The following is a 27,896-nucleotide window of genomic DNA, read 5'->3' as shown; positions in this document are numbered from 1 at the left end:
CATCAGCCATGCCAGCAACTGCTGGCATGTTTATATATATACGTATATATATATATATATATATATATATATATATATATATATATATATATAGACCAGATTGTTTTTCTGGTTTTTCTGGTCTCTTTATATATGTGAAGAAGAGCTGGTTTTGTAGAGCTGAACTTCTTTCTTAACTGATAGAGAACAAAAAAAACACATTTTCTTTAAATTGTCCAAAAACCTTTCAGTAAGAAATTTGTTGCACTATATTTATATTTACACAATGGTGCAGTTGCCATTAAATGTCCCTTCACCTTAAAGTACCTTGAAATTAAGGCCACATTATTGTGACTGCATGTTAGATAAGATCTGTTGGAATGTCACATTTGCCCTCTCAGGTGGGCTTTTTGGCTATTTTTTTATTACTCCCTGGCTCATTGTCCTCTTTCCAGTTCCTAATTATGTTCGGCAGTGCAGATGGTGTGTTTCCTTCCTATCTTTGTTTAGTTTTTCCATATGAATCCAATAATAGGGGATTTCTGACTGCAGATGGATGATGCACTCTTTGGACGGGAGAGCTGGAAGTGCAAAAAATGTGCAGATTGGGAATTCCTGAAATTCCTTAAAGCAGGTAAATTAATCAAGAGTATGCCTTAAGTAAAACATTTACTTTATATAGATAAATGAGTGTTAATAATGATGACACAGAAAATATTTTTGGAGTTGTTTCCCTTGTAACAAAGGGTCTTGGAATAAATAAAGATGGTTAAAGCTCTCCTCTGAGCTAAAAATGGTCTTTTCTCCTGTTAAATATCTCATCTAATTCAAATTACAACCACTGGAGCTAACATTTCTAGTGTACATTAATTAATTGTAGACAATGACACTTTTAACTACGACCACCACTACTAAACTATTAAAATACAATTATTAACTTAAAGTGTGTCACGTGATCAGGCTGATTAACTACAAACACAGTGCATATCCGGAGAAAACTCTGTTTATTCTTCAAACTGCTTGTGCTTAAGTCGAACAGAGCAGAACAAATGGACTGTCAATCAAATCCTGTTATTTACATAGAAAATAATGTTTCAGCACAGCTGTTACAATGCCAATGTGTGTCATTTGACACATTCAATAATAAAATGACAACTGATTAAATTTACAAGCTGAGATGTTTAACAATACTGAAAATATCTCTGTTTTTCCAAGCACTTTAACCTGTGTGTGTTCTGTTTGATTCCTATACACTTTCATGGTTTCTGGTTGTTGCATTTTGTCAATTTTTCCTCTTTTGCTTTACATTTGCCGTCATATTATGAATTATCATTATTATTTTTTGCATGTAAAATGTTGTTACTGCTTAACATATAGCTCACTAAAATATTGTCTTTGATTTTTTTTCTCTCATTTCATCCAAACTCATTGCATTTGCACCTCAGTCACTGCTATGTTTGCTGAAAATGAAATCTCACAAGGTTATTTCTCAAGTGTGGGCGCGCTCCACTTGACATACGGTACAATACTGTAAATTTGCACATTGTTAATGAACAATGAAACAAAAGCAGAAACACCACAACCCCAACCTTGCAGACCCCTAACAGAAAAGGATCTGAAGGTCTTGTTTTGTAATGTTCAAATATAGTGAATTATGTATAAAAACCTTTCTGTGAGAACTAAGAGGAAAACCACTCAAATTAAATGTTGTGTTGAATAACATGATTAAAGAAAAGCACTCCCACAGCAAGACACAAGCACCACCATTTATCACAATGCGTGTGTTTCCAACATGTTGCATGTTGGTCAAGAAGTTCAATTTAGTCTCTTCTGACCAGAAAACTTTCTTCCACATATCTACACTGTGCCTTTTATGGCTTGTACAAAGTGCAAATTAGATTTCTTTAAAAAAAAATACAAATAAATAAATAAGCTGCCACCTTTCGATAAAAGCCAGTTTTGAAAGGTGTAAATTTAATAGTTTTCCTGTCAACATATTCTCCTGGTTGAGATGTGAATCTAAATTTTGGCTGTCATGTCTTTTTAGGTAAATGGATTGAACATCATAACGTGTCCTGACCAAAGCTAGAAATCGTAATTTATGAACCTTTGACTTATATATGCTATAAGTTTTTCAAAGTAAAACTGTGAAAACAGACTATTCAACGGACTAGTCAAATATTTCTTTGCAGAAACTGTTGAAAACATGCATCATTTTCTCTCAACCCAATCAAATATATAAAATAAATGTTGGAAAATGATCAAATGTTCAATGTTCTCTATTTTTGTCAAATGCTATATTTTCTATTTTCAGGGCATTCTTTATCAAAAAGCTATGTGTGAGAAGTTGGTCTCCTCAAGATTTTGGGAATGAATATGACTGCTTTTATTTCTACGCTGTGCTTCTGGCCTGAACGTTTACAGTTATATGTGTTTGTTCTTCTTTGAATGACCTTTAACACACGTGTCATAAGCATCACAACGGCTAAAAAGCCTGTGTGAACATGTGCCGCAGTTCTCATGATCTTTGACACTGGCAGTGTTTAGCGTGGAGGACATGCGGTTTGGCGTTGATTCATAACGTTGATTATGAGCGGGGAGCTTTGTCTCGCAGCTATGCTGAGGTGGTCTGACAGGAAAAAACACTGATAGAAGCTGCAGGCAATAAGTCAGCAGTAGGACATCTGATTTTTTTTTTTGTGAGCTTCACTTTGAGTTTTTTTGGGTTCTTCTTAAATATTAATCTAGTCCATAACAGCTTTCACTGAACAGTTGAAATGTAATATTTCTCCAATATGGACATGTTCATCAATGGTTTCCTCAACGTCTTCTGGTCCCGTGTTAGAATCGGGGTGGCCAGGCCATGTGAGAAATAAAGAGAGAACTTTCTTTTCCCAGAGGACAGAAAAAGTTGGATCTGACTGAGGCCTGGGTCAGGAGAGATTCTTCCCTTTTGTACATCCTGATGTACTTCCTTCAAGCATATGTTTATGCTTGCACATTTTTTCCTCCGTTGATTCTGCAGAATAAGATTAAACTCCTGTGAATGTTCCTGGTGGAAATGATGCAGGTTCTGTCTCAGCATCATGTGGCTTTATCGTTATTTCTTTTTTTACATTTGTTGTAATGTGCCACTGGACAGATGTCCAGTGATGAATATTATCAAGCAGTAAGTCACTGACCCACAAAAGATTGTCTGTGTGGGAACAAACTCCTGCGACTGTTTCTCCCATAATGATGATGTGGTGAGTGACAGCAACGGGAGTCATGGTGGCTTCCCAACTCACTGGATGTGGGAGGGAGAATGGGAGCAAATAAAGACTGGGAATGTTCAGAGTTACTTTACAAGAAGCATTTCTGTCTGGGTCGGATCTTATGACCCAAATTCTGGGCCATCTTTTCCTCCCGTAGCTGTAGTCTGTGTTTCACTTCTGTTCTTTTTCCTGTTCTCTTTTACACTTACCAAATGTTTCACACAGGTCAGAATGAAACCGTCTCTACATCCTCTTTAATCTTCTCCATGGCTCTTCTTCTTCTCAGGGTGTTTGGAGGCGTTTCCGCTCCCAAACTCACCATGAGCTCTGCTCTCCCCAGCGGGATATTAATAGGAGAGTGGAGTGGGACACGGAGATACACTCCCAGGAGGGATGATGGGTGGGAAGTAAAAAGTGGGAAAAGGGCCAATCTGCACATTCACCAGTAGTTGTAAATCCATCATGCATGAGTCACGGACACACACACAAAGATTAGAGCTGGTTCTTGTGGAGGAAATTAGAAATAAATCAGTTGAGAAAATACAAAGTGCACTTTATACAAAGTACAAATTTATGTTCACTTTTCCCATAAAGGCTCTTAAAATAAGTTTCTAAAATTTGTTTCAGTCTAATTAATTGGTTTAAAAAATGGAAAACAGGAAACTATAAAACTTTCACTTCACTGTTATTCGCTGAATTAATTGAATTTCTGTAATACATAAGTTTTCTAATTTCATGGCTTTAAAGTCATAATGTCAAAAGTTTATCAGAGTAATGAACTGAGACCTGATGCACCAGATTTGGAAATAGGTGCTATATTGGTCTAGATCCTCATATAGGAGGCAACATAAGTCATCCATCCATTTATTTTCTATACCTGCTTATCCTTGCAGGATTACGGGGAAACTGCCAGTTGCTCATATTTGTGAAGTGTAAGAAAATTCACATCAAGTTTTTTAGTCTATGTTAATTGAATTCAGCTTGCTGATATACCACAAATTCTCAAACAATTCAACATCTCATGGCACTTTTAAAGAATATCAAAGCACACACACAAAAATCACAGAATTCAAGATTAATTTCTATGTTAAAGAAAGACGGTTATTCACAGCAGAAACTCCTTTAGTGACTTGATTTCACAACTAAAAAGGTACACTCTGAAGCATCCATGAGCTTCCTTCAGTTCTGATCACGAGTTCCAGATTCATAAGTGAAACATTGTTAAGACAATCATAGCAAAAGGTCTGGTAAGGACACACGGACCACTGAGCCACTCCACCACTGTGTGGCGTTGGAGTTGTTGTCACTGGAGGAATGCTTCCTGATGGAGGCAACATGTGAAGAGTTTTAATCTCCTCTCTGAACTTGTGAATGGTTGTGTGACCACCTTGGGAGACAAGTCAGAGTTGAGCCATAGGTGTTTGATATATGAGGCCACTTCCTTTGTTTGCCGGTGCTAACATGTTTAAGGTAGGTGACTTCTTCCACTCTTCCTAAAACGCTGCAAGATCTGTTCAAAAAGTTTTTATTTCTGTCCATAGAAACCTGCTGAGTCCTTTACTTGGAGTGAGACCCTTTGGGTTTTTCCATGTGTTTGTTGTTAGTTGTTGTTTTGTTTTCCCACAGCCTATTTCACAGAACTGCATATAACACATTACTGTGCTACAGTATAAGTGTTTTATCCGTGGGGTGAACCCATTTCTTTTGTTAGGCTTAAAATTCAAACTAATATTGCACTTGGAAAATATCCTCCTCATCTACTCCAGCTGCAATTGAGTGCTATCCAGTATGAAGCACAAAGAGTTTCATTGATGTCTTGTTGTTTCAAGTAATTTTCTTCTGTCCTTATGGGAAAATCTTTGGCTCGATGCTGCGACATCTGATGGCCGCTGTTGTGTCCCGTGAGGCCAGAACTCCAAACCATTGTTCAGAACTGAAGAAGGTTAATGAGAGGTTAAACATCTTCAAGAATCAAATAAACAAGCAAACAAACAAAAAATCAATTTCCTTTTTAATCATTTTAGATTTGGCGTATTAAACTAAGACGGAGGTTTAGAGTATAAAGCTGGATTTATTCTCACAAATATGCTTCCAGAAAAGATAAAATGTTTGTTCCATTTATTTATCCAGTGTGGTAGTAAAGTAGTAGTAATAGTAAAGCTAATTGCAGGAAGCACACATTACATTGTTTTAGCAAAAAAATAAATAATAAATTAAAGAGAAGCATTACTTTTTAATCTGACATTTTGTTAACTCTGTCTTAATGAAGACAGACCTACCTAAGCGGGTCTGAAGCTGCTCAGACAAAGAGAATGTAAATTGTCTCAAGTAAATTGTTCCAGTATCATGTTTTTGTTTTCGGTTGTAAGGTGTTACATTTGTTTCAGGCCTGTTGATGTCTCATTTTGGGAATGTTCAAATACTCCAAAATAGCTCTTTCTTCATGCTATGAAGAGCTATCCACTCTATCAGCATTTTGCTGGGGGAGGATGTTTAGAAATCCAGAGGAAGCCCTATACTTTGAAGCAAGACGCTTGTCTTTGCATCCTGTAACTTGACCATGATTGTCACCCTTTTGTTTACAATGTTTTGCACTCGTTTTTGTTGTCTTTCTGTATAGTTATCTTGACTTAACCAAACTTCCTAAGGTTAAGACAACATTATGGCAGGAAGCACTGTGGTCTATTGAGAAAAGCCTTTCTGCTTCGGATGCTGAAAACGTCTTTAGCAATCTGCAAGACTGACTTGCACACTATGCTGAACTGCTGTCTTTTCAATATGAAGAAGTCATCGACAATGACAACAGATCATACCAGTAATTCATGGGAGAACATTTTTTTCTGTATTTGAATTTTCTTTCTTATCGAGACAAAAATGTACAAGTTCCAAAAACTATAACATCAGTGCACATTAGCAACAAAGAAACAAAGTAAGAACAGCAATTGGGAGTTGAAGGGTAAATTGATTTAGCACAAACTGCAGACAGATTGAGTGGAAGCAACAGGTGGAGATGTGAGACTTTTGACTCACTTAGGATCCTTTTTCTCATTTTCAAAAAGAACATCCTTGTAGTTGCATTGGGATTTTTAAATTCTAATCTCTTTAATTTGCACTTTTAATTAAAAAATAGTGGCAGTCAAATTTTAAAGCAACTTACTGATCTACAATTGATCCAAGTGTCAGCAAATATTTTAATATTTTATAGCAACAGAAGCTGCTTTATAAATAAATATATATTTATTGCTTTAGGAGTAACAATTATCATTTCACCACACTATGGTGAAATGATAACTTTTCACCTGTGTTTTAATCTTAATCCCTTAACTGTCACTTTCAAAATGCTTATATGTTAGTCAATGGCTCCATGACGCCGGTTTCCTCCTGACAGTTATTAAAGTGAAAGGGGCCAGCAAATATAAATCAAATATTTACTCAACAATGTTTGGTTAATTTCCCTTATATGAGAAGTTACATCAATTAAGAAATACTTCTTAATTATACAAAGCAAAGGGATGTTATTGTGATGTGACTTTTCACATCACCTTGTTTGAATTTAAGTTATTTAACTTTGCTAATCTTCGTATAAATATTTTCTTTTCCATTTCCAACTGTCGCATATCAGGGATCTACTTGCATTGGATAAATATACAATGACATCAGGTTGATATGCAGTCAGTTCAGAAACTTTCATACTGACATGTACGTGGTTTGTTGTGTGGTTGCTTCTCTTTAAATCAAAAGTCCCTGTTTGCTCAATACAAAGGCAGCTGATACAGCAATTACCAACCTCTACAGGGTGATTTCGACAAAAGACACTGAGTGACCTCAGTGGTATCATTTCCCCTTTTCTGTTTGTTTCCAGTCTAATCAGACATCAGCAAAAGTCTACCAGTCATTTGTTAATGCCTCAGTCTTGGCTTCAGACCAGCTACTGTGCTCTAAGGTCCATTTTTAAACTTTTATCTTCAAAGCATATTGACAATGACTGCAGTTTAAATCCTGGTAAAAAATCAACTATCTTTGTTTCTTTTTATAGTAGAGAATATTATAAACAAGTAGTTCATGTATACGAGTAGTGAAAATAAATTGGAAAGTTATTTATAATGCTGATGCATTAGATTTTCTAAGTACATGAGTCTCTGGGAAAATGACTGTCCAAAAATAGTGTTTTTTTTGGGTAATAAAAATGTTGCCATTGAAGTTAAAAATAAACTGTCCTTAGTTACATAGTTAAATATATTTCCAAATTTTAATTAAAGCATGAAACAACTGGTACAAGGCAAACATTTTTAAACTCTAATGAAACCAAGTACAGCTGGTAATGTAAAATCCCAAAAGGTCTAAAAATAGAAGATCTTGCCAAATTAATTCTAATCCTTCAATCTTTTTCATATTTTATCACACAAAAAACAAAAATGAGAATAGATTTAATTTTTATTCTATGTGATTAATCAACACACACCTTTATAGAAGCAAAATATGGCATGGATATATATATATATATATATATATATATATATTTTTTTTTTTTTTTTTTTTTTTTTTTACAGTAATTATCTGGAAACTGTGTGAAGTAATTGTATTAAGCTCCTCTTCCCAACCCGTGGCAGGTGGGACTTCTCAAAACCTTTATTTTGCTTTGATTGCGTAAATAAATTATGACTTGCTGGTATGCTTTGGATCATTGTCTTGCCGAATTACTGAAGTGGGCTTCAGCTGAAGGTCATAAACTGATTACTAAACTGAACACGTGCATGGGTGAGCTTGTGTCCCTGTTTTCTACTAGTTTTCTACGGCTGGCAGGCCAGATTACCCACAGCTGCAGCACATCAGGCTCAGCAGAGGAACAGCTCGGATGAGTGGCTGAGGCAGGAGAGTGTTGCCAAAGGTCGAGTTACTATTTTTGTTTGTTTGTTTCCATTTTCTGGTCCACACTCCTTACCAGTTAGTGGCAGTAGTGCTTCCTGTAATTGTTTTTCAGCCATTGAAAGAAAGAAGAAGACTAACTCTACAAATTACATTCAGCAAACAGAAATAAAATCTATAGTGAAAGTAGAAATGTGTTTAATCTGAAACATTTGAGTCTGACAAAGTAGCAAAGGCAAATGAAACTTGTAAGGTTGCAAATAGTTTTTGTCAGAACTTGATTTGGCTTTTGGACATGTCTAATGATGAACCATAACAAAGCAAAAGAAAATGGTGATGTTTTTTAGTTTAATTTTTTTTTTCTGTACATATAAATCAGACTTGGAAACAGAACAGGCCACTGCAGCATCAGAACTGTGATCTCAGGACCACAACTCAGTGGTGGATGACAGAGATGAAGGCAGGATGTGGAGAAAGATTTGACAGAGGTGAGAAGAGGGTAGGAAATGACTGACAAAGACAAAATATTTTTCTTACGCTTCTCTGCTTATACATATATATATACACACACACACACATACTGACACTTTCTTTACATTAATAATGCACATGACAATGAGCTTTCAACGTTTCCCACATACTGTAATGTGAATTTAAACACCGCTGGGAGATACTGACTGAAAAATGTGAAAAAGCTTGAAGCTCTTAGAGCAAACTCTCTTAAGGGAAAAAGAAAAATGAGGCCAGAAATGGTAACTATTGGTGAGTTTTGGCAAAATAAATGAACAAATTCCAAGAGTGGACTGTTCTAAACTTTGTCTTAACTAATTTACTTCCTCTGAACGTTTGAGACACAAAACCCCTTCATCTCAGACGACAACACTGTAAAGTTTGGATATTTGCAAACTTATTGTACAGATCAAGATAATGACGATGCAGAGGGGAACAGCATTCTTTAATTTCCAATAGTCATGGTGCTCAGGAAGGAAATGAGTTCTGTGTCCCAGAGGTCAACATAAGATTGACCCCAGGAAAAAAAAAGCCAGAAATCAGCGTCATTATCCCCAGCAAAAAAATGACATGAAAAAGTCCTAAAAGTCCTTTCAGAGAGGAAAGTTATTTCTTTTTTTTTTCTCAACAGAAACATAAAAAGCAATACTGCAGTTTGCAAATGCACACTAGGTCAAAGACCTTCATTTTTAGAGACATGTCCTGTAATTTGATTGGCCATCATGACCATCATTACATTTGGAGGAAAGATAGAGACGCTTGTACCATCTTAACTATGAAGTATGGTAGTGGCAGCATCATGTTTTGGGGCTTAGTATAGAGCCAATCACGAGGAACGAACATTATGTAGAAATAATGAAGCAACATCTAAAGACATAACCATACAGCCAAAGTGGTGATGAAGTGGCTTAAGGACAACAAAGTCAACGTTTTGGTGTGGCCATCACAACTCACTGATCCCAAACCTACAGCAAACTTTGTGTTAAATCAATAAATACTTTTGAAAAGCAATGTATAAGGAGATTTATGTTACTACTTCCATATTTGCAAAATGAAGAGAAGATAAACATGGTATCTAGACATCTTGCAAAAGCACAGTAAGAGTGTGGAAAAATCGCAATATATTTATGAGGCCACTTTTCATTGACTGAAGGGTGTGTTTAGGAAGCAGAATAAGATGGAACCATAATGAAAGTGACAGTGAAGAGCTTCTTTAAAATACCAGTTGTCTCGATCTGTTCAAAACAAACAGAAACAACAAGGCGGTGTGTTCTGCAATCAGTCCTGACAGAATGAAAGCTGTTTGGCTTGTTTGTCATTTTAAGGGGTGTGCTGAACCTGCTACGCATTTTTTATTTTTAGCAATAAAGCAGACCCAAACAGGAGAAGCAACATTTGGAAGGATGAGGGAATGACGAGAAGCTTGACAATCAAGAGATAAAAGGTGTGTGTTGATGTGAACATCAACAGGGCGGGCAGGACTTCAAAAAATCTCTTATTTTACCAGCAATGAACACGTCAAACTAAATTAAATTAAATAGCTATATAAAAAGAATGCAAGTAATTTCCATCACAAAAATAACAGTATTTCTCATAATTTTTCAAATCTTAAAGCGGTTCCTTTGAAACTTGATTGTGTAAAATAAGTTGCTCATACATCATGTTTCCTCTTAGAGCTTGTGTCATCACATATTGGTATTTGAAGCTTCCGTTTCTGAATATAGTGACAGCTGCGTCAACATTTTTGATCACTTCTAATTTTCTTCTATTTATTCGCAACATATTTTGGCTGATCTTTAAGCGGAGTCATTCTAAATGTATTGCAGCAGATGTGATAGATTTAGGTCCTAGGACTCCTTGAGTCCTAGGACCTAAATTAAGATCTAAATGCATAGAGGAACTGTATTGATTTCCTTCCTCATTTCTTTGAAGGAAAAGCAGAACTTCATGATTTGACTAACAACGGGCACAATCTGATCTAGAGTGTATGTGGTGGCAGAAATACATGGTAGCCTCTCTTAAGGATATGCCTGTACAATACCCTACGCTGATGTGTGGTCTTTTGATTCCTTTCCTTCTTATCCTGATCCAAGGTAAGTGAATATTTTAGTGGGTATTTTTAACTGATGTTATTTGCTCTTTGTCTGAAGGGTACAGGTGGGTTTCTATGTTTGATCTATTATTGCCGTCTCTTTTCAGTGTCATCCTGCACCGTTACAGTCACTGGCTACATTGGACAGGATGTCACTCTGCCCTGCAGTTATGATGTCCAAGCTAACGGAGTCCTCAGTTTCTGCTGGGGACACGGGAAGGTGCCCCGATCCAAATGTAGCAACACAATCCTCTTGTCGGATAATGGGAATGTGACTTTCAGAGAGTCCCCCAGGTACCAGCTGCTGAGCCAGGTCATGCAGGGTGAAGTTTCCTTGACCATCGTTAAAGCTCAGAAAACAGATTCTGGGGTTTACGGCTGCAGGGTGGAGATTCCTGGCTTGTTCAACGACCAAAAGATCAACGTACACCTGACCATGGAAGAAGGTAATGCTCACTAAATGGGACATCACAAAGTAATTTATTTGATGTATGCTATCTTTAGTGATGGCATAGAAGGAATATCAGTCTGTCAAGGCAACTTATGAGCAGCACAGTAGAGGATAGTATACAAAGTTCGATCTCTCACACATTTCTCACACAAAATGCAACCTTTAGCCCTCTGTTAGATTAAAATGACTTCCTGTCTGCAAATGTAACCAGTTTAAGAACTCACTACTTCCACTGTCCATAGTTGAGTCACCCTGTTGAAGGCTTTATAAAATGTGTAAAACCTCAATGTGTTTAAGTAGCAGATGTGAAAAATACATGCTATGTACGTGTATATGCAGCATTGACAGGTAAATATAACCCGTTGCTAAGAAGATGCATGTCGTTTCTAACAGCTTTAACTGTGTTTCTTAAAATATAACTTAATGAGGGTACAAATGAGTTCTAAAGGTTGCTAACACCTGTCCTATGAAAACAACAAACACTATTCTACTGATTTCTTAAACAATATATCATATCATTTTTGACTGTCACTGTTTCAACTTAAGCTAAATAGGACATTTTGTTTGTTTTCAGCTCCTATGGAAGAACTTGACATCCAAAGCTCAACAGACTGTGACACTGTGACAGTAAGCAAAGGTAAATACTGTAGTCCTTCTCTGTACTAAAAGAAAACACAGGTGCATGTTTTTATTTAGAATAAAACTTTTCTACCAGTTCATTGTACATAAAGTGATCATTTTTGACAGTTTAATTTGATAAATTTTGATGATTACGGCTGATGGCTAAAATAAACCCTACAACCTAGTTTTCTTTGTGAAGATTGGCTCCTTGATAGCTGTCCAGCAGAGAGTCAATTAAAGCTTCCATAAAAAGGGTACAGCTGTGTCCAAACATTAATGAAACGTTGAGTGGTAGAAATAGGAACACAAACAACATGGGTAACCACAGCCTTTAGAGGATTGGGAACCACCAGGAAATGGGCTACAAATGTTGCATCACTGTGAGGTTTGAATCATCCAGAAAACATGAAAGGACCACACTTCAGTGAACATTTAGGTCTCCACTGAGGATCACCAGGAACGATCTTCCCTCCATGCAGGACTTGTATGGGGTTAAAAGGAGGGAAGTGATAATCTTTGCAGAACCCACACATCCTGGATACTGACTGTTTAGATTTTACCTTCAGGTCAGCGCTACAGAACGCTGTTTGAAGAAAATAGCTACCAGAGACAGATTCTTCCACTAAAACTCTCTCTGATGAGCACTTGACAGCCAGATTAATACCATGCTAGTTTGCAATAATTCAACCTCGCCTTCTTTTGTAAAAACACTACGTTTATACATATTTACAAGAAAACAATGTTAATAAAAAAATACAGATTCTGGTTCTTTACATTCTGGCAGATTATTTGCTTTCATTAGACGAATGAATAATTTTTTTAAACTTTTATATTGGATGGATCAAATTAATAAATACATTTTATTTCTCTACAGGCTCAAAAATAGCAAAAATTCATAGTGCAACAAGTCAGGTAGGTAAATGTTATCAAAATAGATGCGTCAATAGCTAATTTTTAATAAGCACAACAGGAATCTGATGTGACAAAAAGGAATTCCAGAATTGTTTTTTAAAGTTTTGTTTCCATTTTTGCATCAGTTTATAACATCAGAAAGGAAAGTGAAAAATGAAATGGTAAAGACAAAGAATATTTTTGTTTAAAAAATATATTCTTATTTTATAAACTAAAAATGAATGGGAGAAATCTAAACTACAATTAATTTATATTTGTTCCTGTCTCCTGTGATAAGGTTAATTTTTCACCGCATGAAATTTTCAAAGCCCTCTTAGAAGCAGAGAACATTGGAAGGATTGCAGTTATTTTCTTCCTCACCATAATCCTAATCCTCATCCTCATCATCAGTAAGTGTGCAGCGGTTTATGGTTTGTGACTCATCCATCTGCTGTCCGGATTCATTTTAAACTAATCCGTCTGCTTCAGACCGAAAACATGTCTAATCACGGCATTTCTCCTACCCAGGGAGGAAGGTCCTGATGGGGAGGACGACACCTCAGCAGCTCAACACCATCACAGCTGAAAATATTTACGAGACCATCCCAACGACTAAATGATGCTCTGCAGGTTTCTACTGACCTTAAGGCAGTGTTTCTCAATTCTGGTCCTCACGCCCCCTGCCTGCATGTTTTAGGTGTTTCCCTTCTGCCACACGCCTGGATGAATAATGGGTGATTAACAGGCTTCTGCAGTACTTGATGGTCACGCAATCATTTGAATCAGCTGTTCTGGTTTAGAGGCATCTAAAACATGCAGAGCAGAGGGACCTGAGGACTGGAATTGAGAAGCTCTGCCCTAAATCTCCCCATTTATTTTTTTTTAACAATTTATCAGCTACTATAAATTAAATGAAAAATGTTTCTCAATAGTAAACAATAATCTCAATAAAATAGTATACGATGTCTAACCAATGATTCCCAGATAAATGTTAATCTGCTTGAATTTATTTGTGACCGGCATGAAACGACTGTGGTGGTTTACAGTTGTGGGCACAGTGCCACCTACTGGACAAACTACATAACGTTATAAACAATGAAATTACAGGACAAGTGATGTGCTTTTGTACTTCATGTCGTCTTTTTTTCTTCTTTGTTTACATATTAAAACAATGATTTCTTGAATTATATCAATTAACTGCATGGGATTTTCTTTGAATAAACAATGGTGTAACTCGAATTAACTGTACATAGAAAAATGTAATAATTGACAAATGTCTTTGTGGTTCAAAGACTGTAAATTATCAGTAAACGTATTTTGTCTGTGGACTTTTGATTAGTGGTTTGGTTTTTAACCTTTGCTGTATTTTTGCTTTAGAGGAATATAAATGATGTTTCATTACATATCTCTCCATGAGCGAACCTAGAGAGGATTCTGAAACAGCGTTGGAATGACCACACATTTGTAAAAGAGGAAGCTGTCACAAGCTGCTGAATAGTTTTGTCCACATTCTAAGAAGTCCTTGGCTCATTACGTGGCCACACTGTGTTTTTAACACTGTTTGTAATTAACAGTAACAACTTGAGTAAAGTTTTGTCTATGTAAACTTGAATCAAACTTGTCCTTCTCATTGATTTATGCACAAAGAAAATTAAAGCTTTACCAGTTTGTTCCATCTTCTGATTGAATCATTAACCAGTAAAGATTTAATAATCTATCCTGGAAGGGAAGCTATTCTCCACCAATCATGATAACAGAACCACTTCATCATTACCTAAATAGATGTGGATAGGCAACATTGTGCAGCTTAAAAATAGATTGTGAAGCTTAAACTGCATTGTCTTGAGATACTGAGGAGATTTGCTTTAATATATTCAGAAACCAGTCATTAAATGGCTGTTTGTACTGGAGGCATTTAATCTCAATTGGTATCTGGCTGTGGAAAGGTTATCAGGGTTCAGATAGTAACCAGAACTGCAGGAGAAAATACAAGCCTCAACCCCTGTGCTTTCACCGTTCTTTCCCATTTGTAGGTGGACATTTACACTGTAAAAAAAACAATTAAAATGAGGGATGTCATTATTGTAGTTTTAAGTAAGAAGTATGCTTGATTAAATTAAGATAATGTATTTTATGTTATTTCTACTACCTATCAAGCTTTGTGTGAATTATGTGCACAACTTCCAGACCCACAATGTTACATGTTCATAAGAGGCATCTTGCAGAGCATTTACAGATTATGACATCTGCGGTCCTTCATGTTTTAAAGAATAAGGGAATGAGCTTAAAAAGACATTTGATCATATGAGCAAGCATTAGTAGATATTTTGTAAACTCCATTGTTGTGGAGATGGAGAAGCCATGAACAACTTGAGAGGTTCTGAAACATATCAGTACTTCCATAGTAATAAAGTTAGATCTGTTTGATCATCTGTTTGATGACAGGATGTTAGTACTGTTGCCTTGCAGCAAAAAAGTCCTGGCTTCAAATCCCAACTCAGGATCTTCCTGCAGAAAGCTTGCTTACGTGAGCTTCTCCTTGAGTAAAGTACTAACAGTTCAAAATAATTAAGGTTAATAACAAAATTATCTTCCTAGCAGATATTTTCTGTGTGGACAAAGATGACAAATTCCTTAACTTGTTTCAAATAATGACTGGTGTAAGTACATTTTCTGTCTTTTGTTTCAATAAAATGTCAGTTTCTCTGTTTCTTTTTCAGTTCCTGTTTTTATATATTTTTAATATCATCATGTTACAAATTCCCCTGCGATGTTCTGACCCGGATTCCTCTCACCCATTGACCTTTACATCCAACATGATTCATACCCCTCTTAGAAATAGATTTAAAATAATATTTTCATTTCACCAACATTTATTCTGAAGGCAGGTTATGTTAAGGTTTTGGAGTGGAACCATGATTCTTGGCGGAAATCTGGTTGAGAATCTGTCATGGAAGCAATTAGGGTCACATCAAGGAGGCTTTCCAACTGACCCTCATCGTCACAGATACATTGTCTTAATACCAGTGTAAACAAATTGGTCTGTATTTGTAAGAGTTGATGACTGTGAAGATTGTTTTCCTTTAATTTTGAGAGTAATTTTCTAAATTTGTTAAAAAAATGTAAATGAAAAGGGAAAACTTTTTTCAGAATTGATCCACCATCTACTTTATTTTGTTTTGAGAAATGCCTGTCACATTTTCTATTATCTTTGTTGAATTAAATCCAAATCTGCCATGAATGACGTGATCTAGCAAAGATTGCCTGAATATTGCGAACAGCTGGATGGAAGTTTTAATTTGTATGACAAAGCCTCCTTGATTCTGTTTTGGTTTTATATTCACATCAAGAAGTAAAATTGTGTTGTGTGACCTTCTGAACCCTTTCAGGATGAAATTCATCTCTTACCCAATCACAACTCCTCTGCAACCATGAACAGAAATATCAACATTGAAAATTATTGAAATATTAAGTGAATACATTATTTTATGAATGAAATTGTGTAAATTGTCACAAGATTTAGATATTTTTCAATGCAAAACTTAAAATACAGTGTATTAGTCTTAAATGTGCTTGTACAGTCATAATAATTGAACCACAAGTTAAAAATATACTTTTTCTCCCATAAATTTTGAGATTATATTGAGCCACTCCATTCTCATGCTTCAGAGGAAGTTTTTTTTCCAGGGTTACAAAACACCCTTAGAGACCCAAATGTTAACTCAGCAGTTCAAAACTATGCAAGAGACCATGGCTTTGGGTAAACCAGACTTTCTATCTTCACTCGTGTCACAGAGGACACATTTGGTTCATCTTAAACACTTTCTCCTTACATGATGATGATTAAATCTCAGCCCCAACCACCATTCATCCTTGCAACATGCTTTTTGTAGTTTTGGTTGTAGAATTTTTTTTTGAAGGGCTGCACAGTGGCGCAGTTGGTAGCACTGTTGCCTTGCAGCAAGAAGGTCCTGGGTTCGATTCCCGGCCGGGGTCTTTCTGCATGGAGTTTGCATGTTCTCCCTGTGCATGCGTGGGTTCTCTCCGGGTACTCCGGCTTCCTCCCACAGTCCAAAAACATGACTGTTAGGTTAATTGGTCTATCTAAATTCTCCCTAGGTGTGTGTGAATGGTTGTTTGTCCTGTATGTCTTTGTGTTGCCCTGCGACAGACTGGCGACCTGTCCAGGGTGTACCCCGCCTCCCGCCTGGAACGTAGCTGGAGATAGGCACCAGCAACCCTCCCGACCCCATTAGGGACAAGGGTGCACAGAAAATGGATGGATGGATGGATTTTTTTTTGACTTGTTGAATAGTTATTGCTCGGGTTTATAATTAATAAATAAATAAAACTGACACAGACATAAACGAACAGAACCAAAGGTTGCAGAAAGATTATTTCTTTCATTATTAAGATTACGAGCCTTAAAGTTTGTGTCACTGAGAGAGAACGAGGGATTTTAAGATCCTCTCTTTTTGAAAATATTCCCATTTTGTTGTTTTTGACCCATAATTATCTTAGTTGCTACATGAACTATTCATATTTATTATTGAGGGAATAAAATAAAAATGAAATAAAATAATGTAATGACAAGATGAAATCTGATAAAATCTTAAAATAAAAAGTAAAATAGTCACAGAACATTTTTATTCCTTCATATAACAAAAAACATAACAGATTTCTTTCATATTTTGAAGAATTGCATTTTGCTGTATTTTTATCCCTTTTCTCCTTACAGATCTAGATTTTATTTTCTAAAACATTGATTTTATGATTTTTAATCCCGATCGTCTATTTGAAATATACATTTGTGACCAACTTCATCTCTCAATAATGTCACAAGGTGCAGGATCAATATATACTGCTCAAAAAAATAAAGGGAACACTCAAATAACACGTCCTAGATCTGAATGAAAGAAATATTCTCATTGAATACTTTGTTCTGTACAAAGTTCTATTTGCACAACAGCAGGTGACATTGATTGTCAATCAGTGTTGCTTCGTAAGTGGACAGTTTGATTTCACAGAAGTTTGATTTACTTGGAGTTATACTGTGTTGTTTAAGTTTCCCTTTATTTTTTTGAGCAGTGTATAATCTCTGTCTTGCAGGTAAAACGTGATTAGTCCTAAGTAAAGCTAATTTTAAAAAGTTTAGAAGTAGATTTTTAAACAACTTCCTCTGAGTTTCAAGCATTTTCCCAGAATCCAGATTCAGAAGCAGACACTAGGTAACACAACAGTTACACTGAGAACCTTGAGAACCTTGAGACTCTTGTGTCTATTCATCAAAAAGAAAAATTTTCCTTCTTGCAGAAGGGAACCAAAACCACAGGAAAGGAAACAGCTCTTTTCTGTATTCCTCTTCTGCCACCAAAAGTTGTTGGTGTGAGCATATCAACGGAGACATCATGTGATTTGGAGACACTTCAGGGCTGAAGCCACTCTGTGGTCAGTTCAAAGGTGTCTGACAGATGAACTGATCACTAACTCAGGAGAGCTCTGCAGCGTGATTTATGTAAGAATGAGGTTCATCACTTTGTGCTGCTGTCTTCTCTTTTGGGTGAACACAGGTAAGACAATCATTAAGGAGTGTTTTATTTGACAACAGTGGACCTTTCCTTACACTTTCGTTTTGTTTGTTTTTTAGGTGATGTCTCTGCAAACACCATAATAACCACAGTGGGAAGAGATGTTACTCTAAGATGCACGTATGATGCTGGGTATTACGGCAAGCTGCCTTTCTGCTGGGGCAGAGGAAATATACCTCAAAGTGGCTGCGCCAATGAGGTGCTCAGGTCAGACGGGACCAACGTGCTCAGCCAGCAGTCGGAGCGCTATGCTCTTATGGGTGATCTTGGCGCGGGTGAGGCTTCTCTGACCATCAGGCAGGTTCAGGAGAGCGACTCGGGCATATACGGCTGTCGGATAGACATACCGGGCTGGTTCAACGATCAGAAACTTGAAATTACTCTCACAGTAAATCCAGGTACTCTTCTGACTCTAGAAAGCATATTGCTGAAATAATGCATGTTGCATATATCACGTCAAAAAATCTGAAAATTGACAATTCACAGTGAATAGTAATTATTAAATTTGTTTGTTTGTGTTTTTTGGTACCTTAGTAACTGGTAAAATACTGCATTTCTATTTTAGGACGGCCTTTTCCTCTAAAGGTGGAAACAAGAGAGGTGAGGGAACGAACTATCACTGTGCGCTGGACTCCTCCATTTAATGGTGGTAGACCCATTACAGCCTACAAGGTGGATTTAAAAAACAAACATGGTAAGGACAAGAAAAGCATGTTGCTATGAAGCTGCTACCAACAGTTTGCAATGTCCTGCTAATGTCTTGAGTTAGTCTATAATATCTTTTTATTTCTGAGGAGATTTGTTTTTACGATCTTCAGATTACTTTTCAGTGGGTTTTCTTTGGGCGTTTGCACAACACTCTGAATAAAGAACATTATATAAAAGATGCAAATTTGATCTCATTTCATTTCTGTCCAACAGCGCCTTGGGATACAGCCAAAAGAACTGAAGTATCACAGGCTCACCTGACTCAGGTGACTTTGGTTGATTTACATCCTGCCAAGACTTACAACCTTCGCATGTTTGCGGTCAACAATGTGGGACTGAGTGAACCCAGCAATGTCCTGATATTTACAACAAAAGAAGCAGGTAAATTCCCGGCCTTCAAGCCTTCAATATAATCATGTCAAACTCAAAATCCATAATTTTGAAGACAATCCTCCTTATACTTTGACCTCTCTACAGCACCTGAGGGTCCCCCGGTCGATGTGCAGCTTGAGGCCCCCAGTTTTGACAGCATTCAAGTTACTTGGAAGGTAAAGTTACAAACTATATATATACATGTGTGTGGGCATATGTGTGTGTGTATAGTATGTCATAGAGCGAGTGAGTGAGTGATTGAGTGATAGAATAAGGGAAATATGTTTCAGAAAAAAGATTTCCTGCATTTTCTGCAACTTTTGTACCAGTACTCCCCTTCACCAGAACTTGTTCACCTTAAAAGTGAAATTGATCATTTTCCTAATTATCACCTGGGCAAACAGCCACAACCAAGGCTATCACAAAAACTCAAGAAGTGGCCTAAATGGTCACACAAAACAACAAATCATGCACCGCACATGAAAAACAAAGTTGGTTTTTGGCTCCAGGGGAGAAAAAAAAGGCTCCATGGGAGAGTTTAACTGCTGATCAAAATGAACCCAAGCGCCTATAAAACATTCGCCAAAAAAAAACCCCATTTCAATGAAATCTATGAGATGATCATGTAACTCAAAACTAACATTAGAATTTAGAAAAAGAAACACACCTGAGATGCTGTCATAAGACCTTTAAAACATTTCTGCACAGACATTTAATTGGAAATGTAACTTTGTGCTATTGTAAATGCTTGTTATTGCTGCCAGAGGTGAAATAACGAGGTCTAGGCAGAATTTCCTGTTTCACATTGCGTGAGGTTAGTTTAGATCAGTTTTAAGCCTTACTAATTAAGAAAAACAATAAAATGTTTGGCTCTTTATTCACTAAAGTTATCTTTGTCCATCATTAATGTTTCCTATTTTGTTTTTTCTGAAACATTTATGCGTTACAAAAATTGCAAAGGAAAACATTTTTTATAGCAATTCATGAGCAATGTGCTGCACCTCTGATGCATATTTTTCTTTATAAGGGTCACCATGCTCTCAGCAAGAAGGAGAAATTTAATGACTCACAAAGAAGCTGCACTTTGTCCAACAAGGCCCTCAGCTTAAAAATAACAAAAGCTTAAAAATAGATTGCAAGACAATGGTCTTAGGGCTGAGCTACATTCAGTCCATCATATAAAAAACTGCATTGCTAAATTCAATGTTCTCCTTTTGTTTTTGCACAACACACACTGAGATATTCACCTCATCACCTTCACTGGTAAATGTGTTTTTTTCTTCTGATTAGCCTCCGAAGGTTGAACTCAGAAATGGCGTCCTGCGCAGCTACATCGTCAACTACAGAGAATTTGACCCAGCGGCCCAACAACTTCCAAAGTGGCAGCAACTTACTGTGACAGCCATGAGTGAAGGACAGAGCATCATCCTGACCCACCGGAAGCCTTCAACCCAGTACACTGTTCAGGTCCAGGCCAAAACCAACGCAGGAAAAGGACCTTTTTCAGCTCCAGCTTTCTGCACCACTCTTGACAAAGGTATGCTGGAAAACATGAGACATTAAATTAAAGATCCACTTGATGTCAGATTAATTTTAAGTTTTATTTCTATTTCAAGTTAAAGAGACAACAGTGGCAACTACTTTGTTATCTTCTACTGCTGCTTCCACAAAGCTGAGGGAATATACAAGCTCTACTACCAATGGTAGGTATTATCCGATGGAAAAAATAGACATTTTTAAGAAAATGTTTTTAAAATTGTGAAATAAACAAAGAATCTTAATTTGAATTTTTTCTGCTTTGCTCCAAGCACACACAACTACTGCTGGAACTATTTCTACATTCACAGTTTGGGATGAAATCTCTTTGAACAGCACACCCTTCACAACAGGTTTCAGCCATTTTTTATTTTTTTACATAAATAAAAGTATTTATTTTGTATTATGATAGTATAGTTCAGACTTATACTATCATTATACAAGGTTACTTATTTTATGGAATGGTAACCTTGTATTATGTATTATTTAAATACATAAATGCACCAGGTGAGTGTAAAACACAGTCTGGTAATGAATGTCCTGACTGTGCTGCTCCTAGTGCCACCAGATCCACCAGTAATTGTGTTAAAGGAGGTGATAGACAACACAATTTCACTTTCCTGGACTCCTGGCTTTGAAGGTGACAGTCCTATTACTGCTTTCTACTTGGAGTATAAAGCAGCAAATGGTGAGAAAAGAGTCATTTAGAACAAAAATATAAGCACTTTCTCTTATACACTGTTGATCATGTCAGCTTTGAAATATATTATTTAGAATATTTGTTTTCTTTACAGCTTCATGGGACTACACAAAGGCTATTATAGATTTCAGCTCCAATGAGACAGACGCCACGATAATAGAGATCAATCCTTCAACATACAACATCCGCATGTTTGCTAAAAACAGTCTGGGCACCAGTAAAGCCAGCAACATTCTCACTGTGACCATCGAAGAAAGAGGTATTGCTTTCTTACCGTTCTCACTTGAATGTGTTTTAATGCTGAAGGAGACGTGATATAGATATTTTCCACATAGATGTTTATGGGAAAGCTGAAATAGATCCAAGTGAAGACTTGCTCTGTTTTCAAGAAAGCAGAAGGAAACCGGAGTTTGAATTTCACCCCTCAAAAACATGCAGCTTTATCAAAACATGGTTACAGTTCCTCAAGTAGCAATTTCCTTATCTATGTTTTTCTAGTAATTGTTTTACTTCTGCTTGTTTGTAAAAAGAAAGTTGTATAACGTCCCTCTGTTTAATTTCTCATTTGGGTGTGCCTGACAGATCAGCAAACGAGTAGCATAACATCCACCACATCCACTGCTACCAAAGTCTCTGTGAGTATTAAACTAAAACCAGTAACTACAAACTGTGTCTGTTAGTGCAAAAAGCAAACAATGACATGTATCCCTGCTGCTGCATCTGAGTAATATCTTTGTGCACATGCTTTGTTTTATCTGTACATTATCACATTTTAAAATATATATTTTTAAGTGGGAATAAAAAAATACATTAAAAAATAAGGGAAATTATTGTCTGCGGTAGTGAACTGAACAATTACAGTGTATATGAGACACTTGTTGATGGTCTAAAATATAGGCAGAAATGTAGCCATTTCATGGTTTTCACCATCTATTGATTGAGAAATCTATAGATGTAACCTGATCTCTGGCCTTAAAATAAAAAAAGGAAGGAGGTTTGGAAAGAGGATTGGAAGGAGTTTTGGAATTAGGGTTGGTAGGAGGATTGAAGAAGTGATGGAAGGAAGGTTGGGATTAGGGTTGAAATTAGGATTGAAAGGAGAGTTGGAACAAGGGTTGAAATTAGAGTTTGAAGGAGAGTTGATATTAGGTAAATTGTAGAATATGTTAATACCTCAAAACATGTTCATAATGTCCTGAATGAGTAAAAGGTTGAAATAGCACAAAGTATGCAGATTTAAGATGTAAAAAAGTGCACAGAAAAAAGTGGAAAAACTCACTTTTTATTATAATGATATTTATAATAATGATGTTGATGACTAATTAATAAGTTATTGTTAATTAGTCAGTTTATCTGCTGAATCTAGCCTGCATTCTGCTGCTTTACAGAGATTTCACTGGTGGCTTGCTAACATAAGTTTTCAAACAAGGGGAAAAAATAGTAGTAGTTTTCTTTGAGCAGAACTGTGATGTTATATTTTCATGTTATCATTTACCTGAAGGAAATAGTTACTTAAACACTTTCTCTTGAATCCTTTTAAATTTGTTTACACCGTATGAACTGCGTTATGGGAAAGTTTTGATATTTTTAACGCATGCCTTCTGAGAACCTCAGCCCACCAGAAACAGGCCCCAACCTTGTCTACATTGCATAAGAGCCTGATAGTTCTGTCATTTGGAAAAACTGCTATGCTTGTCTAGTAAGTGATGATTTTATGAAAGCAATGCCTGAAATTACTGCAGTGACAGATTGGGTAGCCAACTGTCTGAATCGCTGTCCATGTACTTAAGTGCGAAGCTATCAATATTTATGTAAACTACGACCAGGATAAGAACCATCTTATACTGCAACACTATTTGAAACATAAAGTTAGTTTGAACCATTAACAACGATGATCTTTGTCTCTCAGTTGCGTTTCGTCTTGTTCAAATGTACTTTATTAACACCTGAGGACATCAGATGAGCGTAACCGACGACAACAGTGATATCAGACTCTTGATTTTATTTCAGACCTTGTTGCTGAGGTATTTTGTTAATAAACTGGTGTAGTGAATTTATCTTAATTATATATCTTGTCTGACAGAAGATGGAAGCAAGAGGTGGTGTTCACACATCTGCTATTGTTGTGCTGGTTGTGCTGGTACTATTGATTGTTGCTTCTATTGCTATTTGGCAACTTCGACGTGAGTTTTTTTCTTTCCTTATTGCATTTTATAACAACCAGACACATTTCTTGCACTTCTTTGATCCTTATTCTCTATTCACAGGTATAAAACAGAGAAACGGCAGCCTGAACATGTGAGTGTTTGTGGTGGTTTATTCATCTGGACAATTAAGGTACTTAAAAGAGATTCTGTTGAATTGTCAGCCAAGTTAATCTTAGCCATCGTAACCAGCTGGGTGAATGACCTCAGTTTGGGAAAACATAGAAAAGGGTCAACAGGATAGTTGAGCAAAAGGCTAATTTACATCAGGCTTTGTCCCAAAGGCTATTTCTGTCATCTTTATTTTTTTAAATGCCGCTCTCTGAAGTTATTATCAGTAAGGATTCTTTTCCCTGTAGTGGATAAGTATCATTTTCATAGTTTATAATACCTCATATTGAAAATTCTACATCTGTGTGATTAGCAGATATTATTTTTTATTCTTTAAGAAGTTAATTTTACTGATGTTTTCTCAATGAAACAATTTTTGCAACTTTTGCTGTAACAGGAAATTGTGTTTTTATGACCTTCAATCATTGATTTAATTGTATGGGTGCTCTTGTAGGGGAGGTGTATTTTGAACTGCATAGCTGCACAAGCTCTGCTTTGTAAGAGCTCATTATTTTCAGTACATGCAGAGGGAAACATGTTTTGTTTTCTGCACCCAGCTGCGAATGGCTAATGCCAAGTCAGATAAATAAGCGCAATCTTAAGAATGGTCTGATTTATATGTTTAATTAGTTTCTAACCTCTTCGGTTTCTTCAACCAGCAGCATTGTTGCCAAGAGTTTGCTTCAATTACATATAAGCAGTTAGTGCAGACATTATTCATTATTTTATCTTATTTTTTTCACAGTACCAGTTTTCCTTCAGATAGTTACCCTGTTTCATTTTGTAGTACACCTGCTTCATGAAACAGTCTTGTGGGTGGATCATATTCCTCAGCGAAAACAACTGTAGACATTTCAGCAAAAATATATTTTCTAAAAAAACAATAAAAACAATAGAAGTGATCAGTTTTATAAAATCTGAAATAATATCTTTGAGATTGTGGTTGTTTTAAAATAGTAAAAAAAAAAAAACATTCCAACTCTGTTAACTCAGCTTCCTCTCTGAAAAGACTCTGCCATCTACTTTTTGGCGAGATACTGACTCCACTGATAACAACTCCACTGAGTCCATTGTTTCAAAACCCAAACAATCCCTTTCAGATATATTCAGTAGCTCTTCTAAGCAATTATTTTCTATTGCTTACAGGTGGCTGGCCAATGGAGCAATTCATTACAAAGGATCTGAGCCACTGCAAGAGCTGTGAAACTTACTCTGCAATCAACATTTGGAAACTCATTATGCCAACTATATTAAATATACCAAAGTGTATTTTGTTATTGGAGATCATTTGCTAATATTACCTTTGCGTGTATTTGAGTCTAATAGTAAAGGAAAGTTAAAAATACAAAGGTCCTTTAAGATTTTTATAGCGATTGGTATTCTGTAAATGGCAGTACAATTTCTCCACTATAGCTTTATTTTTTATTTTTTTAACACTATGCATTTATGTTGTTTGTCCATTAAAATGTGCACCAATATAGCATATTTGTCCAACAGTGTTTTAAATATTAACTGAAAGCTTATAACATCCAACTTCAATTCAGTTTTTGTTAAATACTGCCACCTGCTGGAAGTACTTCATATAGTACATGATGAAACAGTTTATCCCTGTTTTATAGTGCAAATTAAGCTAAAAATGCATTTATTAAATATGCATTTAATCATATTTTTCTGTAGCATTTTTTTTCTCCAAAACTAACAGTTCAAATCTGTATGGTTTAAAAAGTCAGTTTAGTAAACTGTAACTCATTTAATTTGATACCTACTACTGCAGAGATGCATTGATATATTTTTCTACAATCCTTAGAAAATAAAAAACAATCCTTCACTCTTGAACTGTATTAATGAGTCTAAGCACTTGGTTGTTCTTTGATACTTTGTTTATTTTTAAGTCATCTAAGTCTGGAGAGTCGAGCTAACGACTCTTCAGTCAGACAGAATAAAATATCTCCAGAGTTATAAATGTTGTAGTAAATCATATTGTGTTTCACAAATCTTTTCATGAAAATACTGATTCAGTTACACAAAAGCCCATGTTTGTTTGTAATGGTGTATTTTATTCTGAATTATTTTTCTGATAGACAAAACAAATCTGTGCATAGCTTCTTAGTGAGATGACAAGAGTAGCTGGATAGACGTCTTTCTAAAGTTTTCTCTAATAAAATCAGTCATCAGTCTTCCACTACATAATTATGCACTACTTTGTGTTGGGCTATACAATAAAAATAAAATAAAAAGGAATTTGTGGTTTTAATTTGGCAAAACGTAAAATAGAAGTTCAAGGTGAAGTGATACTTTTTCCAAGACCCCATGACATATATCACTTTAAAACAAAATAGAGAAATAAATGCACAATAGTGAGGTCCTTACTGTATATTTTAGAATAAGGCAGTTTGTTATTTTTGTTAAATACAGAGAAAAAATCCTAATAAGGTCTATATAATAATCTCTACGCACAGTCCTGGACTCTCCACTGTGGTAAAAAAAATCATTTTGAAAGAGGTAGAATAGAACCTGTACTAACAAAGGTGGGATGTTTCCAAAACCAATAAAAAGCTCTTTAAATTATCATGTTATGGAATTATTCTACTAATTATATTATTTATTGTTATTTTGAATCTTTTTTGGAAACCATCAGATTATCATATAGAACATCAATGAATTAAAGATCCTCTTTTTCTATTTTCCTTCCTGTTCCTATTTTATGGGATTTTTTTAATGCAAAAAATATTTTTCCCCTCCGATTCTGCATTTGTGCAAATAATAATAATAATAATAATAATAATAATAGAATTTACATGTTGTTAGTGTATGAAAAGTTATTCTTTGTATTTTGAGTGGTTTTATAGGTAAAAGTATGCAGGAAGTCTCTCCCTATAAAGATGGTTGTCGTGTAACACAGAACAATGTGCCTATGCATTGTTCTGGTGAAAAGCACAGATTAGCAATCTGATGATGTGCTGATAACCTTTTCTAGTTAAAGAAACAACATTTTCAGTAGAAGGAACCTAAGTCAAAGAAGAGGAACTGCATGTTTTTTGCTAATGCCACCAAAAGTTTGATGCTTGAGCATATTGAGGGAACTCAGACATAGTTAAAGGCTGAACGCCACTGGGGTGAGCTGACGTAGTGAGCAGATAATAAAATCACTGATCCAGGTATAAGATGGCTCATTTGGGAAGGAAATTCTTTGCTTTCTATTGCTTCCTTCTCCTTTGAATTCTCAAAGCTAAGACAGCTGATGTCAGATTGAACATTTTAATAAAGACCGATTAAAGGACTTCATCTTTAATCAGTCATCCTCTTTTCAGGTTGCACCTGTCAATACTACACAACAGCAACAGTGGAAGTAGACGTTTCTCTAACATGCACCTATAATATTTGGAAAGACGGCACGCTGCCCTTTTGCTGAATGAATTTAATGATTCTACTATGAATCCAGCCAGCTGGGATCAGCACACTATGTGTGAGCAATTATTATGCAAGCTGTTTGCAATTATTCATAAACTTTACATATTAGTAAAAATCATATACGACATTCTGTCAGACAGTCTGCTGAGGTATTTACACAATTAGGCCAAACAAATATGATCAAATGATGTATTATCAATTAAAAATATATATCTTCAAACTTTCTGTCCTGTGAACGCACACCTCCACTTCTCCCTATTACCAGTACAATAAGCCAAAAAACACAACCCATCGTCCTTGTGTGTCCACCAGAGGGTACCAGAGTCCCACCATTTAATTGATGCAATTCTGTCCAATATTCACAAACATCTCATCATCATCGGAGAAGTCCTCCGGGGCACACACTGCAGCCAGCTGGATTTCAGTCCATCTGTCCTGTAAATCTCTTAATTGTCCTAATTAAGGAGATGAGGAAAAGGGTGAGATCTGATACCTCTGTGGGGCTTTGAGGCAGCTGCCTTTGAGTGTCTCCCATCAACAAAGAATCACGGCAGGACAGCAATGATTTTTAATCACTTGGCTCAGAAACAAAATGCATTTAT

At 36.0% G+C, this 27,896-nt stretch overlaps 2 protein-coding genes across 6 annotated transcripts; both read left to right on the top strand.

The window, feature by feature from the left end:
• Window positions 1–4,508: 4,508 nt before the first annotated feature.
• Window positions 4,509–13,433, top strand: LOC114139748 (T-cell immunoglobulin and mucin domain-containing protein 4-like). 4 transcript variants are annotated; one of them, XM_028009839.1, is made up of 11 exons: window positions 4,509–4,703; window positions 8,020–8,121; window positions 8,479–8,587; window positions 10,542–10,702; window positions 10,809–10,995; window positions 11,086–11,147; window positions 11,727–11,789; window positions 12,648–12,685; window positions 12,811–12,846; window positions 12,963–13,074; window positions 13,193–13,433. In XM_028009839.1, exons 4-11 carry the CDS (start codon window positions 10,597–10,599, stop codon window positions 13,282–13,284), a joined length of 696 nt encoding a protein of 231 aa, XP_027865640.1. In that variant the 5' UTR covers window positions 4,509–4,703; window positions 8,020–8,121; window positions 8,479–8,587; window positions 10,542–10,596; the 3' UTR covers window positions 13,285–13,433. The 4 variants fall into 4 exon arrangements, with proteins under 4 accessions (XP_027865640.1, XP_027865639.1, XP_027865643.1 ...); XM_028009838.1 differs by having other exon boundaries at window positions 4,515–4,703; window positions 10,809–11,147; XM_028009841.1 differs by lacking the exons at window positions 12,648–12,685; window positions 12,811–12,846 and having other exon boundaries at window positions 4,519–4,703; window positions 10,809–11,147; window positions 12,994–13,074.
• A 4,568-nt stretch (window positions 13,434–18,001) lies between these two features.
• On the top strand, window positions 18,002–25,915 carry LOC114139712 (Down syndrome cell adhesion molecule-like protein 1 homolog). 2 transcript variants are annotated; one of them, XM_028009785.1, is made up of 14 exons: window positions 18,002–18,234; window positions 18,312–18,650; window positions 18,818–18,946; window positions 19,174–19,341; window positions 19,438–19,508; window positions 20,623–20,869; window positions 20,949–21,035; window positions 21,141–21,221; window positions 21,428–21,556; window positions 21,663–21,827; window positions 22,151–22,203; window positions 23,655–23,751; window positions 23,836–23,866; window positions 25,030–25,915. In XM_028009785.1, the coding sequence occupies exons 1-14, from the start codon at window positions 18,186–18,188 to the stop codon at window positions 25,085–25,087; spliced, it is 1,704 nt and encodes a 567-aa protein (XP_027865586.1). In that variant the 5' UTR covers window positions 18,002–18,185; the 3' UTR covers window positions 25,088–25,915. The 2 variants fall into 2 exon arrangements, with proteins under 2 accessions (XP_027865586.1, XP_027865585.1); XM_028009784.1 differs by having other exon boundaries at window positions 18,005–18,234; window positions 23,652–23,751.
• The last annotated feature ends 1,981 nt before the right edge of the window (window positions 25,916–27,896 follow it).

The sequence above is a fragment of the Xiphophorus couchianus genome, chromosome 23, assembly GCF_001444195.1.
Source record: "Xiphophorus couchianus chromosome 23, X_couchianus-1.0, whole genome shotgun sequence".
Lineage (NCBI taxonomy): Eukaryota > Metazoa > Chordata > Actinopteri > Cyprinodontiformes > Poeciliidae > Xiphophorus > Xiphophorus couchianus.
The sequence above is the reverse complement of the archived record's forward strand: the minus strand, read 5'-3'. Positions and strand labels throughout refer to the sequence as shown.